The following is a 14,301-nucleotide window of genomic DNA, read 5'->3' on the forward strand; positions in this document are numbered from 1 at the left end:
AATTGAATAATCACAAAATGCAATGAAGCTGTATATACGCAGTTTGAAGTGACAGCTAAGAGCTAAATGATTCCAAATCAAACAGACCAGTGTGCTGGTCCCCTCTTACCGCTAATCTCAGCGCTCCTTTGTCCTATTTAACGGCATAAGCTCCGTCTAGCTTAGTCTATGATTGAAATGGATTTCTCTTTTGTTTCCTAACTAGATAAATTGAAATAAATTACCACCGATTTTAATTCTTCCTACTGTAATGCTGAAATTTTGATTTGAAGTGGATTAATTTCGATGTTGACAAGAAAATGCGATTAGCATTGTATTAAAACCAAGTTCATTATTATAAGCGCTGTCATCAAATTTCCGATTTAAATAATTTCTTTTTTTATTTCTAGTTAACAGGATTTAAATAGATTACAATTGATTTAAATTTTTCTATCATAATAACAAAATTTCAATTTGAAATAGATTGCTTTTGCCATTTACAGAAAAAAAATCAGATTTACATTGCATTAAATCTGATTTAATTTTTATAATCATCGAAGTTTAGATATAAGTTCTTATAATCCGATACTAATCTATCCGAAATGAATTATATATGATTTGAATGATTTTAATCCTTTCTGATACCGAATTTTCGGTACACAAATCCTCATAAAAATGAATTCTTTTTAATCGATTTTAATTACTTATTTTCAGCAAGGACATTTTTTGGGGTGCTGTCAGCATTCCATCCACTTACTTGTATAATTTTTTACTATCTACCTACTTAAAAATTAAATAATAAAGCCAATTTCAAATTTTTATCGGATATTTTTCTTCAAGAGTTGTCGAAAACGATCTTCTGCACTGAATAGCCGTTCAATGTGCAGGCAATAACTGTATACCGTACAGGCGATAACTTAAATGCTAATAACTTAATTTATGCTGTAAAATGTGTTGTCGTGGTTTATCGAAGTTTGCTGCATGGCCTGCATGTCGTAGACATATTGAGTGTATTAATTACTGATTTAACATTACCTAATATTTCCATTGTGTATTTTCGAACATCACATGTATTCTTTACGAAGCACTGTAAAAGGGATAAGTTTGATTAAATTACAATAGTTTTTGAGACTGCTTGTATTGATAGCTGGTTTTTGGATACCGTAACCGTCAAATTATGCCATAAAGTTAAAATTGAATCAACTTTACAGTCGTGGCATAAGTTACCAGTATCTGATAAGTCTTGATAAACAGAAGCATTGAAATCCAGAAGTTTGAACTTTATTGGTTCCGGCATAAATTAATGATTACAACCTTCATAAACTAGCCTTTCAATGCCATCACACATAAAAAAGTTTGTCGTAATATAAGACCATAAACACCGATTCCAGTCGAACATTTTAAAACATATAATCACAATTTTGATTATGATTAGTCAATTTGGTTATGGCCTTACAATTACTAAAATTGTTTATATGTAATGACCTTAACTTTTATCTTTTTAATAGGCATTCCTATTAAAATGTAATAGGCATTCCTGTCCCTATGTGTATTATAATACTTTTACCCATACTTAATAACCAACATTGATTGTTGTAGAGAACTTTTGAAAAGATTTAAATTTAAAAAACTTTTTGAGAACGTATCACTTGAAAGCAGCGCTGCTAAGAACTTCAGGTTGCAGCGATTGCAGAATCTTAATTTGTTTGAACACATGGATCAAAAATGTTTCGAGTAGTTTCGTTCATTGCTTCACTGGTCTACATAGGTGTATGGTAGGAGATAAAACCATCTCTTTTGTCTATGGTAGAAAAATTGCACTTTGGATCCGGTAAACCGTTAATGACTCATCCGCACATCGGATCGATGGTGGCCAGATAATTAATTGTTATTATTACTTAAAACTTATCTCACGCTGATGATGACTCTAAAATTGATTCAAAACGTTCGAACATTTTTTTAATAAAAAATTTTTGTCTATGACTAATAAATCTGCTTTGTGCAATAATAACCGCACGGTATTCTCATTAACCTTACACTTACTCCTAAAAAGATTTAGATTTTTTCACATTTGATATGTAATATTTCTGAAAAAATTCTGCAAAATGTCATATGAATAAAACGTTAAATGTCAAACTTTGTATGAAAATGGACGAATAAAAACTAAGCTCTTAATATTTCAGAAATATTTCAAATTTTTTTAGTAACTCTTCAGCAATATTTCTATAAAATTTCAAGTGTAAGAACTGTGTTTTGCTGTCTTAGAGACATTTCTGAAACATTGCACAGACATTTCTTAACGTTTCAGAATGTTTCATTTTTTTACTTGTTTGTGACATCTTTGAAAAGATGTCACAAAGAAGTACTGTATGGAAATATGGTATAATTATTACGGTATTGCATATAAGATTAATTAATAATTTTATAACAGAATCTTAGCTCGTATACAATTTAACAAATTGGTGATTAAGGCTGAGTGAGACAAGCAAAAAAATTTAGGTGTTTGTATAAGGTATAAATTGTATTTATTAATAATTTTAACACAAACGTTTCGAATTTTAACACAAACTCTACAGAATCTTCTTTAGTGTGTATATGACTCTTACATTAATGACGCAAAACGCAAACAACTTTTTCGAAACGGCCTGAAGTTTGAATATAAATAATCCGGAAGTTAAAGTCCATAGTCTACAATTTCTTTAATTGCTTCGTCGTTTCCCAATCCGCAAAACAAACCATGTCCAAATGTTTGACGACCACTTGCTTCTCGTCATACGACTCATGCAATTCATTCGATTTTCGACCATCAATACTTTAGAAGAAAATAATGTTTATAAGCGTTTTTTTTATAAAAAAAGCGTGTCAATTAAAAAAATTTTTTCGTGCAAATAATTAAAACTTACAGTTTGTCGTTATATAACATATTTAACGCTAATCACTTGTAACTTACACAAACAAATAGATTTTTACTGATCGGCGTGACTGATTACTTTGGTGCTGCGAAATAAGCATAACCTGCGTTTAAGGCAGATATTCTGCTGTTTACAATAATATTCCCTACTTTTGTCTTTCTTCATATCGACAAGTCTGTAAAAGATAATGCTGTAACAATCGTCTAAAAGTTCTGAATCTGTTTTTTTATTTAGTCTATTTTTTTGTTCATTAATATGTACCATTTCAAAAATCAATCCTTTATAATAATTGGATTTAAAATCCAGTATGAGATTGACATTCTCCAATCAAAAGAATGATTCTGTTGTAATCCTTATTCGCTAATAACGGATATCTTGGATGTTTCAAGTTTAATGTTGTTTATGTATTCTTTGATTCCTATTTTCAATTTCCTTTTCGTTCTACGTACGAGGAGTTACAGTCATTACAATTTAATTTATAGATGACGTTGTTACACTCTGTTTTAATGTTCTTGTCTTTATGTACTTTAATAATTTTATATAAATTTTATAGAAAAAATTAATTTTACAAAGTTTTTTTATTAAATTAAATTGGATTGAGTTTTCTTAAAGCGATCTCCATTGCGATTAACTTTTCTTCTTGCTTTTTCAAAGCAATCAGTATCTTTTCATTATCTGATAGTTGATTTTTATCAAAAATAATACGTTTAGCTTGTTTAATTATATTCGGATCCATTTCCAAAATAGGCCAATGTTCGACACGATTTATCGAATTACTGTGAACGTAATATTTATCATTGTAAGCGTCCAAATTATCATAAATAACAGTTATCTTATTATTTTTCAAATAATGCGGAAACAAAAGAATTCTGTTGATGAGAAAGGCAAAAGGTTTCCATCGTAAAAATCGCGAATTTTCACAGTTGAACCAATTGAATGGTTCGCCGAATGCTATGTCTTCGAGATAAATAATCAGACGTATTCGGGAGATAAGTCCGAACAATTCAGCTTTGGATAGGATTTTATTGGTATCACTGACCGCTAGACCATTAAGCAGATTAAAAAGTACAATGGCGATGAGAAAGACGAACAATAAGAACACAACGTGGCTCCAAACAGGATATGAATCGAAAGGAATATCATTGGAATTAAATTCGCCTGTGATCATAATGATAGTTTTAAAGAGTGAGAATCCGAGACCGGAAAAATTCGCATTGTTTTTAAAAAGTGTATGAAAGGCCAGAGCAAACGCGACAATGAGAAATATATATGGGAAAAGTAAGTACACATAATTGAGAGAAACCGTCTGGAACATTTCAAAGCTGGCGGACATTTTCGGATGTTGGCCGATCAGAACTACCAGCACCAAAGCAGACAGTATGATTACCATAACGCCACTCCATATTGACACATCATACAAGAAAATAACGATGAAAATGATTAACATAATTTGTAGCCAATTAACCCAATCCATTACATAACGACAAGGACAGCAGGCGCATTGAAAAATTTCCCGAAGAGTGAAAACTAACCATAATATGATAACGGAGATCTGTAGAAAACTGACATCCGGATAGTAGAGAATATTTTCGTAAACAATATCAAGACCGTTATTGACTATTTGTGTTTTTTTTTCTTTTGGAAGACTTTCATAAGTCATGCTCAGGATATAGGCATTCAGCAAAACGCAAAAAGTCCCATAAAATATAAAATTTGCGTATAAGACATGCCGTATCTTGAGCCATTTAAGATATAGAAAGGACGAGAGCAATGGATGCTTCAACAGATGTTTGAGACTTTTGTTACGAGCGATGTATAGGAATATTTCCGTTTCACGAGTTGGTTGCTGAGTTGTATCCTGCTTCGTGAAAACATGCGGCATCAAGCAACGATAATCGAACTCAATTACATATTTGTTTGTCTGATCCTTTATCATTTTCAAACAGTCGTTGAAGTAGTTTAACAACGTGCACATGGGAATATCTACGATAGGTGGCACGTTGAACTTGTTCATATGTCCAATGTAACTACCTTGTTTGAGGAGCAGGCTCATCGCTTTACAATTATCTGCCCTGGCCGCATAATGCAACGGTGTATTACCTTTCTCTTAAAAATTAAAATTTTATATAATCAGAATCTGTAGAGCTTCCAAAAAAGAGAAGTTTTGAAAATTGAAAAATAATTTATTTATCCCATATAATACGTAATATGTCAATAATATATCAGTAATATTCCAATAATATAACAACATTGCATTATTATAATATTATAAATTACAATATGAAAATTACGGGAATCTTATATTACAATATATAGCAATGTCTCTCGATTTTTCATAAAAGATTTCCATTTGAGACATATGCGTACTCGTATGCACGCTTTATGCTTAATATACTCTCGGTGATTTGCTATTGTTTTCCAAGGATACAATGTAATATTTCTATTATATCGCAGTTTAACTTGATTTTGAAACATTACTGCAATTGTCAGGGGTGGATTAAGACTCTAGACATCTCTATTAAATCTTTGCTGTCCTTATTCAAGCCTCAAATGTAACTTAAATTAATCAAATTTTATATTCTGCAAATTCTGCTTTCTTCTTATATTATTTTATGTAAAAGATTTTAGTTGATTGCGTCAGTGACTACAAAATGAGGTTAAAAAAAAACTATTTTACAAAATGCCGTCCTTCTAAATTTTCCGCCCCTAGACAATAGCCTAAATTAGGCTTGGGAGTTAATCGGCCCTGGCAATTGTATAAACATTATAATATAGCGTAACAGCACATAGTACCGCCGACAAATGGACATAGCGGCATTCTATTCCTTGTAATTAAATAAAAAATGCATAAGATAGAATAAAAAATACATTATGAGATTTCTCCGCTAGGTTTTAATAAAATAATTATAAAATAACAAATTAGAAAATAAATACAAGTTTACAAGGCTCCTAAAGAATAATAATTCAAATGGCAGGAAGAGCTTCAGGGCCGTGCAGGGTGTTCTGTGCCAACACAAAATAAATACATATGTAAATAGAGTAAACGTTTTGACCGTTTAATAACAAATCATCTTCAGTACATTGAATCGGATATATCTGCAATATCAGCTTACGCAAACGTACCGCATTGAAACGGTTTAACAAAAGATGTCATAGAGCGTCTTTTTTCGAGATGTATCCTCAAGGAACGCGAAGGGACATCGTTTTCGAAACTCGATTCATGTTCCAAAAACGATGTCGCTTTGCTTGTTCCTCGAGGATACATCTCAAAATAAGACGGTCTATGACATTTTTTGTTAAACCGTTTCAATGTGGTACGTTTGCGTAAGCTGATATCGCAGATATATCCGATTCAATGTACTGAAGATGACTTGTTATTAAACGGTCAAAATGTTTACTCTATTTACATATGTATTTATTTTGTATTGGCGCACAACACCCTGCACGGCCCTGAAGCTCTTCTTGCCTTATTTGAATTATAAAATAACGCTTTTTGAAGTTAAATCGTCAAGATTGGACTTCAAAATAAAAGTAAATGAATTATACACTTTAGCATAATTGCAATATATTTATAATATAAAAATATTAAAATAATTTATAAATGTACAACTTAATTCTCGCCTCTATATTTAATCAACTACAGCACCTATTCATTAAAATTATAAATTAAAATTATGAATTAAATTTTTTTTACATAATTGTTTTAAAATGTTATTTTTCAGCTTTAAAATAAGATATAGTTGACGGTGTTAATGATATAACCTTAAAATAGTGAAAACTCATTTGAAAGCATCTAAGGCAGCTTCTTTTCGCATTTTAACTAAAAAAAAATGCCGATGAGGCTAAAGAAATAATTTGCTTGACTTTAGGTGAAAATACTGTACTTTATAATACATTTAAGAAATAGTTTCAAAAGTTTTGGAACAACAATTTTAATCTTTAACATGAAAAAGCCTTGAACAATCAAAAAAATTGAAGACAAAGAATTAGGACAGCTCTTAAAAGAAAATCTTTATCAGACTCAATCAGAGTTTGCAAATGCACTTGTAGTGCCCCAACAAGTCATTTCGAAACTTGTATATAAGCTTGGTAGGATTTAAAAAGCGGGCCGTTGAATTTCACATGTGCTCAGTCCTGAATAAAAAGAGGGACATCTCAACATGGCTACTATCCTTACTATCAAGAATCAAGAAGGACTTTTTGCACAAGATAATGACTGATGAAAAATAAATACTCTATGATGATTCAAAAACGCCAAAATTATAGGTTTATTCACGTGAGCTATCGACCAATATCGCAAAAAAGTATTGCTGTGTTTCTTATGTAATCAGAATAAGTATGTACTAGTGAATTCCTTAAACCAAATGAAACTATTACTTATGAGCCTACTGTTACCAGCAGTAATTGAGAATAGATTGAGTAACGCACTTGAGGAAAAACTTTTTACTGGCGCTAAAAGAAGGAAGATGATTTTGCTTTTTGACAATGCGCGACCGCGACGGCGAAAACAACTTTGAAAGTCATCTCCAACATGGGCTGGAAAATTCTCCTTTACGCACATCTTCTAGACTTTGTCCTTTAAGATTATCATCTTTTCCGATCCATGCAACATCACCTAGTTGATTTCAAGTCTCCCGACGAGGTTAACAAAAGCATCAAATAATTTATCAATTTGAAACCATCATCATTCTTCCCAAACAGATTTCGTCACTTTACCCAAAAGGTAACAAAAATGTATGGAAAATAACGGAGACTATTTCAAAAAATAAAAAAATATTTTTTACTGGATTGGGAACGTTAAAAAAAGTAACGCATTACCGTTGCCGTTTTTCTGAAAAGTAACTCGTTACCGTTATTTGTTACTGATTTCATAAAGTAACGTATTATTGTTACCGTTACTTAAAAAATAATGATTTGTTGCTTTTTCGTTACTTTTTTGTAATGCTAAAGTATTAAGAGGATGCTAAACCTAAAGCTCAACTTCCTCGACGTCGGTACTACAATAAGTGGGAGCGTTAACACCAACTAGCGCTCTTTGTCCAACACGTAAATTTGTCTTTAGTCTTTGATTGTAGCATCATCTGCGAAAAGACCTATCAATTACCGTTGCACACAATCGGTACGATCACTGCTCTGTTTGTTATCGTTTAAGCTCATTACACATAGAATTCCGTAGTGACGTAAGACGTAACTGTAAAACGTAAAGCACAATGCTCATTACATACAGTCGATGTTAGCGTGCGTTACCATAAGCGTCTACCAATCTCTAAAAATCTTTCAATCGAGTGAAGGGTGAAGATGTCGGAATAGTATTTGTTATAAACATTGTGTGATTTAAAAGGTTAGTAATGAAAAAATAATGTACTCAATCATTAGTTTAATATAAAGAAAAATTACGGCAAGCAAAAAATTCGATTTGTTAATCAACTAATCTTCAAATTGTTTGTAGGTCATTTTATCTTGTTTAAAAAAATGTGATGTTTTTAACTTGTCAATATTAAGAAAATGTTGTTTTAATGCAAAAACTATTCAATTTTGAAATATAAAAAAAAAACAAGAATGAAGATTAGGTTTAATGCCAAACAAATTATTATAGGGATTCTCATCAGCAACAAAATTACGTCATATTCGAACATATCATAGATAGTGAAGATGAAATTCTTATTGGATTATTGATTTTGGCTGCAGCGCTAATTATATTAGTTGTGTGCGTCTGAGCACGTTCAGCCAACAGCGTTCAAAAAATCCCATTTTTTGGACAAAAAATTTTTCCGCCGTAACGCGTCCAGCACATAGGATCCCTAGGTGCTCGGCGGCCATTTTCATAATTCAAAACCTCCAGCGAGTTACTTGAACCTATGCTTTGGGAAGGGTAAGGAAGGGAAAATCTATCTGGACGAGAAAATCGGTATAATTATGATCAAACTTCACTTGGTAAATTTATTTGATCTATAAATTATGCCTTAGGTCTTGTCCGGATGGACAAATAATTGTAGATGTTTAGAACGTGACTTGTCAGAGTTCCCGTTTTAATACTCACTACAACTAAATTAATGTGCTCCTTTTATTAGGAATAATTATAAAATGCAAAACAAAAATAAAGTTATGCCGCATTAGCCACATAAATTATGCGGCACTAGCTTCAAACAGTTTCTTGGTTTGCAACCATCGCACTAGCAAATGCGTCGCTATCTATTATTTGTCTATTGTAAACTCCGCAAAAACACGGGATTTGCCAGACCAACCGGCCGCGCCTTTAATTAGATCTATCGAGACCCCTTTGCAAGACGCGAGCAATGTCGTAACGTGACGTGTATTATGCGCGGAGAAGATGTCACTAACACCGCACTCTAATAGGGCGGTTTTTATCAAATGACTAATTGTCTGGGGTCCAACCACTTTGTGCGGACGTTTGAGCGCAATAAACAAGAAGTCGCAAGATAGCAGGCGAATATCTCGAGTCCAAGATAAATATTTAGAAAATAGGTCAAAGATGCATAAATTACTATGACCTTCAAAACGGGAAAAAGATAATAAAGGTTGCAACCGACCTGGAGCCGAGGTCTTTAGACGGTCCGAAATGCAAATAAGCATTGAACAAAACTTGTAAGATTCGAATAGCTGCCAAGATTTGGCAACGCTGGCCCGAAGCTAGGGCTAATAACAGCACTAACTTTTTGGTAAGTTCTTCTGGCGACAGAGCATCATGTGGAAAAAGAGCAGCAATTTTCGTCACTACTGGGGAAGGATCCCATATATAATTATACCGTGGACGGAACGGCTTTAATACGCTAACACCTTTGCAAAAGCGTTTCACCAGAGGATCATCTCCAACTGCTATTGTGGAGATAAGGGAAATTGCGGACCTGACTGAATTGAGTGAGATGTAAGAGCCGACTGTATCAGAGAGGTCCGTTAGAAACTGGAGCACATTCTTCGTTTCTGGAGTAAAGGGCGGGCAGTGATGTTGGTGACAAAATTCCCACCAGGAACATAGAGACCCTGAATATTGCCGGATTGTAGACGGAGCTAAGGACGCTAGCACGGTATCAATGACGGGCTGCGGGACGCTTCTGGCCTCGAAAGTTTGCCCGATAATCTTCCTACCCTCAAGGAAAGGGATCTGGCAGCTAGATAGCGTATTCTAAAAGGAGAGGATAATAAGTCATCCGCTAGATTCAAGATAAGCGGTCTCGATATTAAAAGGTTCTATACGTTTAAAAAGTGGAAATCAGGCTTGTGATATCCATCAAAGAACGATCACAATCCCTTCTGCTCTGTCGTTAATAAGTTTACGCAAAACCCGGGGGGATAAAATAAAGAGGGAAAAGAAATAAAAGAAAAATTCTCCCCAGTCAAGAGTGAACGTATCAATCGCGAAAGACTCCAGATCCGGAATCCAGGAAACAAAGGTATCACATTTCGCGTTGATATAAGATGCAAACAAGTCGATGTCAAAAGGGCCAAATTCAATATCTATTAATCGAAAAGCTCTTCTGGACAAAGATCATTCGGTGTCCCCATCCAGACGACGAGATTCCTCGCCCGCAATAACATTGTCGGCAGAGGCGACCAGCCAAATATTTCTACCTTTGCATCACTGCCAAATGTCCTTTGAGAGAGAGGACAAGAAGGGATACTTAACCGAACCAAAACCTTAATATAAGACAACGCCGTGGTGTTATCAATTTTAAGTAAAATCTCGCAATCACGAAAACCAGATGCAAAACATTTTAATCTATAAAACGCGGTCTTAAATTTTATAGCATTGATGTGTAGAACCTTTCCTTCGGTGGACCACCAACCATGAGTCCGATCTGAGGCAACAGATGCCCCCCAGCTCGTGAGGAAGGCATTGAAAAAGATTTCGCATGCAAAACAACTCGTCAGGATAAAGTTTAATTGGTCTCGGTTGGCCAAGATGTTAAGCCACCAACAAAAATCTTCTCTGAGCTTCAAAGAGATAAACATCTTAGCACTGAAATCATTGTTTGAATTTTCCAGAACAAAAAACTTTTGCTTTTCAAAAACCTTAGTGTAGAGTAGACCATATTTAACATCAGGGCAGACAAAAACAAGTGAGACAATCATAGTTGCAAATTCTCTGATTGAACAATGAGATTTAGTTAAAAAATCTGAAATCAAAGAAAATAACTTTACTCGGCAAGATTCCGGAGTCGAGACTGATTGTGACTCAGAATCAAAGATAAAGCCGAGATATTTGCGTCGACGTGCGAGTTCCAGTTCAGATTTTTCAAAATTAATCGTAAAACCCAGAACTGAAGAAATATAAATAATGTGCGTCTGGATATCTTAAAGGCAAGCCGCTCTCGAGTGTACCAAAAGGAGAAAATCATTTAGGTACAGCACAAGCTCGTAACCCTTGACACGAAGAGACGCAACGACTGGACGCAGAATATTGGTAAAGATGTACGGAGCTGTAGCAAGACCAAAAGAAAGTGCCGCAAACTCATAAGTAGTTTCCCACCATTGAAATCTAAGATATTTCCTGTGGGAATGATGGATCGGTACCAGTAGATAAGCGTCTTTGGGCGGATCCCGATAGCACACAAGACCGATAGCACACCACCACTCACAGCAGACGATCTCTAGAGTTTTTCCGTTGGTTAGGTTAGATAAGTGTAAATGATTGGTTGGTGGACTATCGCATCGTGCGCTATTGGGGACGGAATCCGAAAAACTCTAGACATTGGCTGCTGTGAGTGGTGGTGTACTATTGAGATCCGCTCCGCTATCAGATCCCGTCCAGCGTTTTCAAGGTCCACGGATGCTATTTCAATGTTGAAGAGCATGAGCTGTATCACGGTTCTCCAATTCTCTAAGTTAAAATGAGGAGAAAGGATGATTATGTCTATTAAGATTCTTCAAATTTAGGATAAAGCGCATGCATCCTGAGGCTTTCGATTACGAAAAAAGACGAAAGAAATTGATCTGATAAGGGTTGAACGGAATAAATGGCCCCTTTTTCCCGAAGCCGTTTAATTTTTGTTTCACAATTGAAAGAAATCATGGCAGTAAATACTGGTTCGCTAAGGAGAAGTCGCAAAAGTTAAATTGCAGGTGGTGGGTTTAGGCGGATTCCGATAGCACACGGGACCATTAGCACACCACTACTCATAGCGGCCAATGCCTAGAGTTTTTCCGTTGGTTGGGTTAGAGTAAGTCCAGATGATTGGTTGGTGGGCTGTCGCACCGTGCGTTATCAGATCCCGTTCGGTGGGTTTGACCTATCAATCTCAATCAATGTGATTAAGATTTTTTACATTTACTCCAAAAAATGAAAGACGACTCGGACACGTTTTTCCAATATACAAGAATGTCATTGCCACAATTCATGAGGTTATTAGAGATAATGAGACCATACTTGATAAAATGAAGCCACAGAACTTTGGTACTAGAGCAAAGACTTGCCATCACTCTTTGGTAAAATATTTCTTTCAATTATTTGCAACTAACATGCTTAAAATTTTATAATATATGTATTTAGGAAAATTAATTCATAACATTTTACTATTAATTACAGATATCTTGCAACCGGTGATCAAATTTTTTTGATTGCTTTAGCTTATTGCATTAAAGAGTTAACAGCATGTAACGTAATAAAAGAAACATGTGCTATGTTGAAAGAAGTACTAGCACCTATATATCTTCAATGTTCAACACCAGAAGAATAGATCGATATATGCAATGAGTTTCTGAAAGATTTGAATTTCTCAAATTGTGTGGGAGCTGTGAACGGGTAAACATTTTTGGATACAAGCACCAGCCAATTCTGATAGTCTATATTATAATTAGGATAAAGTCAGTATTTACGCCGTTGGGCGATGTACGCCGCAGCAGTCAGAAAAAATAGAAGGAATAAAGATAGTTTGTTTACAATCACTTTGTTATGTGCCTTTATGCTATATTAGTATCGTATTGTAATTACAGTTCTTTATTGTTAATATTAACGAAAATATTGTGAATTGAATTAATTTTTTCATGTAAAAGTAGCGCGATCGTGTATTACCATCTACATAAAATGATTACTGTACAAAATATAAGAGGCATAATGATTATTTCATGATATGTAAATGTAGAGCGATAGTAAAGAATGAAATACAAGCAAGATACAAATGCATAGCTCTTGTATTCTTTATTTAGTTTGATATCTTGTATATTCCACTTGTTTAGGATATACGGTCTTTTCAGCGGGATGCCCTAATACAGACACTGCGTGACTGGAAAGCAGCACTTACCCTATGTTGAGCACTATGCGACAATATCTGTACTCTGTTGATGTCTGTGCATATTAATTTCTTCAATATTGCATTATTATTACTCTGTAAACATATTTACTGTTTTTATTCTCTAATAAACTTTGTAAACACATTTTATAAGCCATTATGTTATTTTATATCATATTTGTAAATCTTATTTGTAAATAATTGATGTGCCGTGTATCTTACACATGAGTAGTCATAAATTCCGCTACTTTTTTTATATTTACTATTTTTTATATTTACTTTTTTTATTTAAAATATAACCTACACTTTAATCATTATTTACAAGATTTTTTAAACAATGATTAAATCAATTTTTAATACTGGCATTGATTGGAATATAGTCCTAATAATTACATCAATATTTATCAAAATTAATCCAAATTCCGATAGAAATGATGTTATAAAATACAGTATGCTAAAAAATAAAGAATTAGAAAAATTGTTAGGTAAATAAAGATAAGCTTGTTTAATGTACCAAATAGCTTACTTTGAATATTTACAGTATTTATTATTAAATTTAATACTACTTATCAAATAATGTAATTTTTAAATCTTGTCATTTACTATAGCATTACAAAAGATAATAAAAAAGTACTTACTAGTTTCTAAATAATTATTATTATAAAAATTTATAAATAAGTGAATAGAATATTTTGAGATTCGTCAGTAATTTAAGTAAAAGTATGAACAATAGGACTGCGTGCTCTAAAAATTGTATAAAAAATACGAGTACGCCAAGTACCCTGCTCCTAAAGATTGTGCCTATCTTTGATTTTATTTGTCACATAGTTTGCTGCTCATCGGTACGGGAGTGACCCATTTGACCACGTTGCGATTGATCACAGTCATTTGAGCGGCTGGTACCTATAATTTTTCCACCGTTTTAACACTGTAAGTGGATGGTAGTCAATCGCAACGTGGTCATAAAACTCCCAACCCATCGGTAATAAATATACTTACAATATTTTTGATTTCACTTCTTTTGATGATATTATATTTGGTTTAATTTATGTGTTGTAGTTTTAGTTTGGTTTTATATTACAAAAAAATATACTTGGTGCTTTTTTTTACATTTTTAATGTCTTTAAGGCGGATTTCATGAATTTTTGCTAAGTATGTTGGAA

The 14,301-nt window shown here is 33.6% G+C and overlaps 1 protein-coding gene across 1 annotated transcript in view; it reads right to left on the reverse strand.

The window, feature by feature from the left end:
* Window positions 1-3,477: 3,477 nt before the first annotated feature.
* The window catches only part of LOC105205706 (transient receptor potential cation channel protein painless), a 71,178-nt gene continuing 60,354 nt past the window's right edge, over window positions 3,478-14,301 (reverse strand). The window contains exon 3 of the mRNA XM_011175189.2: window positions 3,478-4,997. Within this exon, the coding sequence (XP_011173491.1) occupies window positions 3,478-4,997 (1,520 nt within the window). The remainder of the gene's footprint in view (window positions 4,998-14,301) is intronic.

The sequence above is a fragment of the Solenopsis invicta genome, chromosome 14 (assembly GCF_016802725.1).
Source record: "Solenopsis invicta isolate M01_SB chromosome 14, UNIL_Sinv_3.0, whole genome shotgun sequence".
Taxonomy (NCBI): domain Eukaryota; kingdom Metazoa; phylum Arthropoda; class Insecta; order Hymenoptera; family Formicidae; genus Solenopsis; species Solenopsis invicta.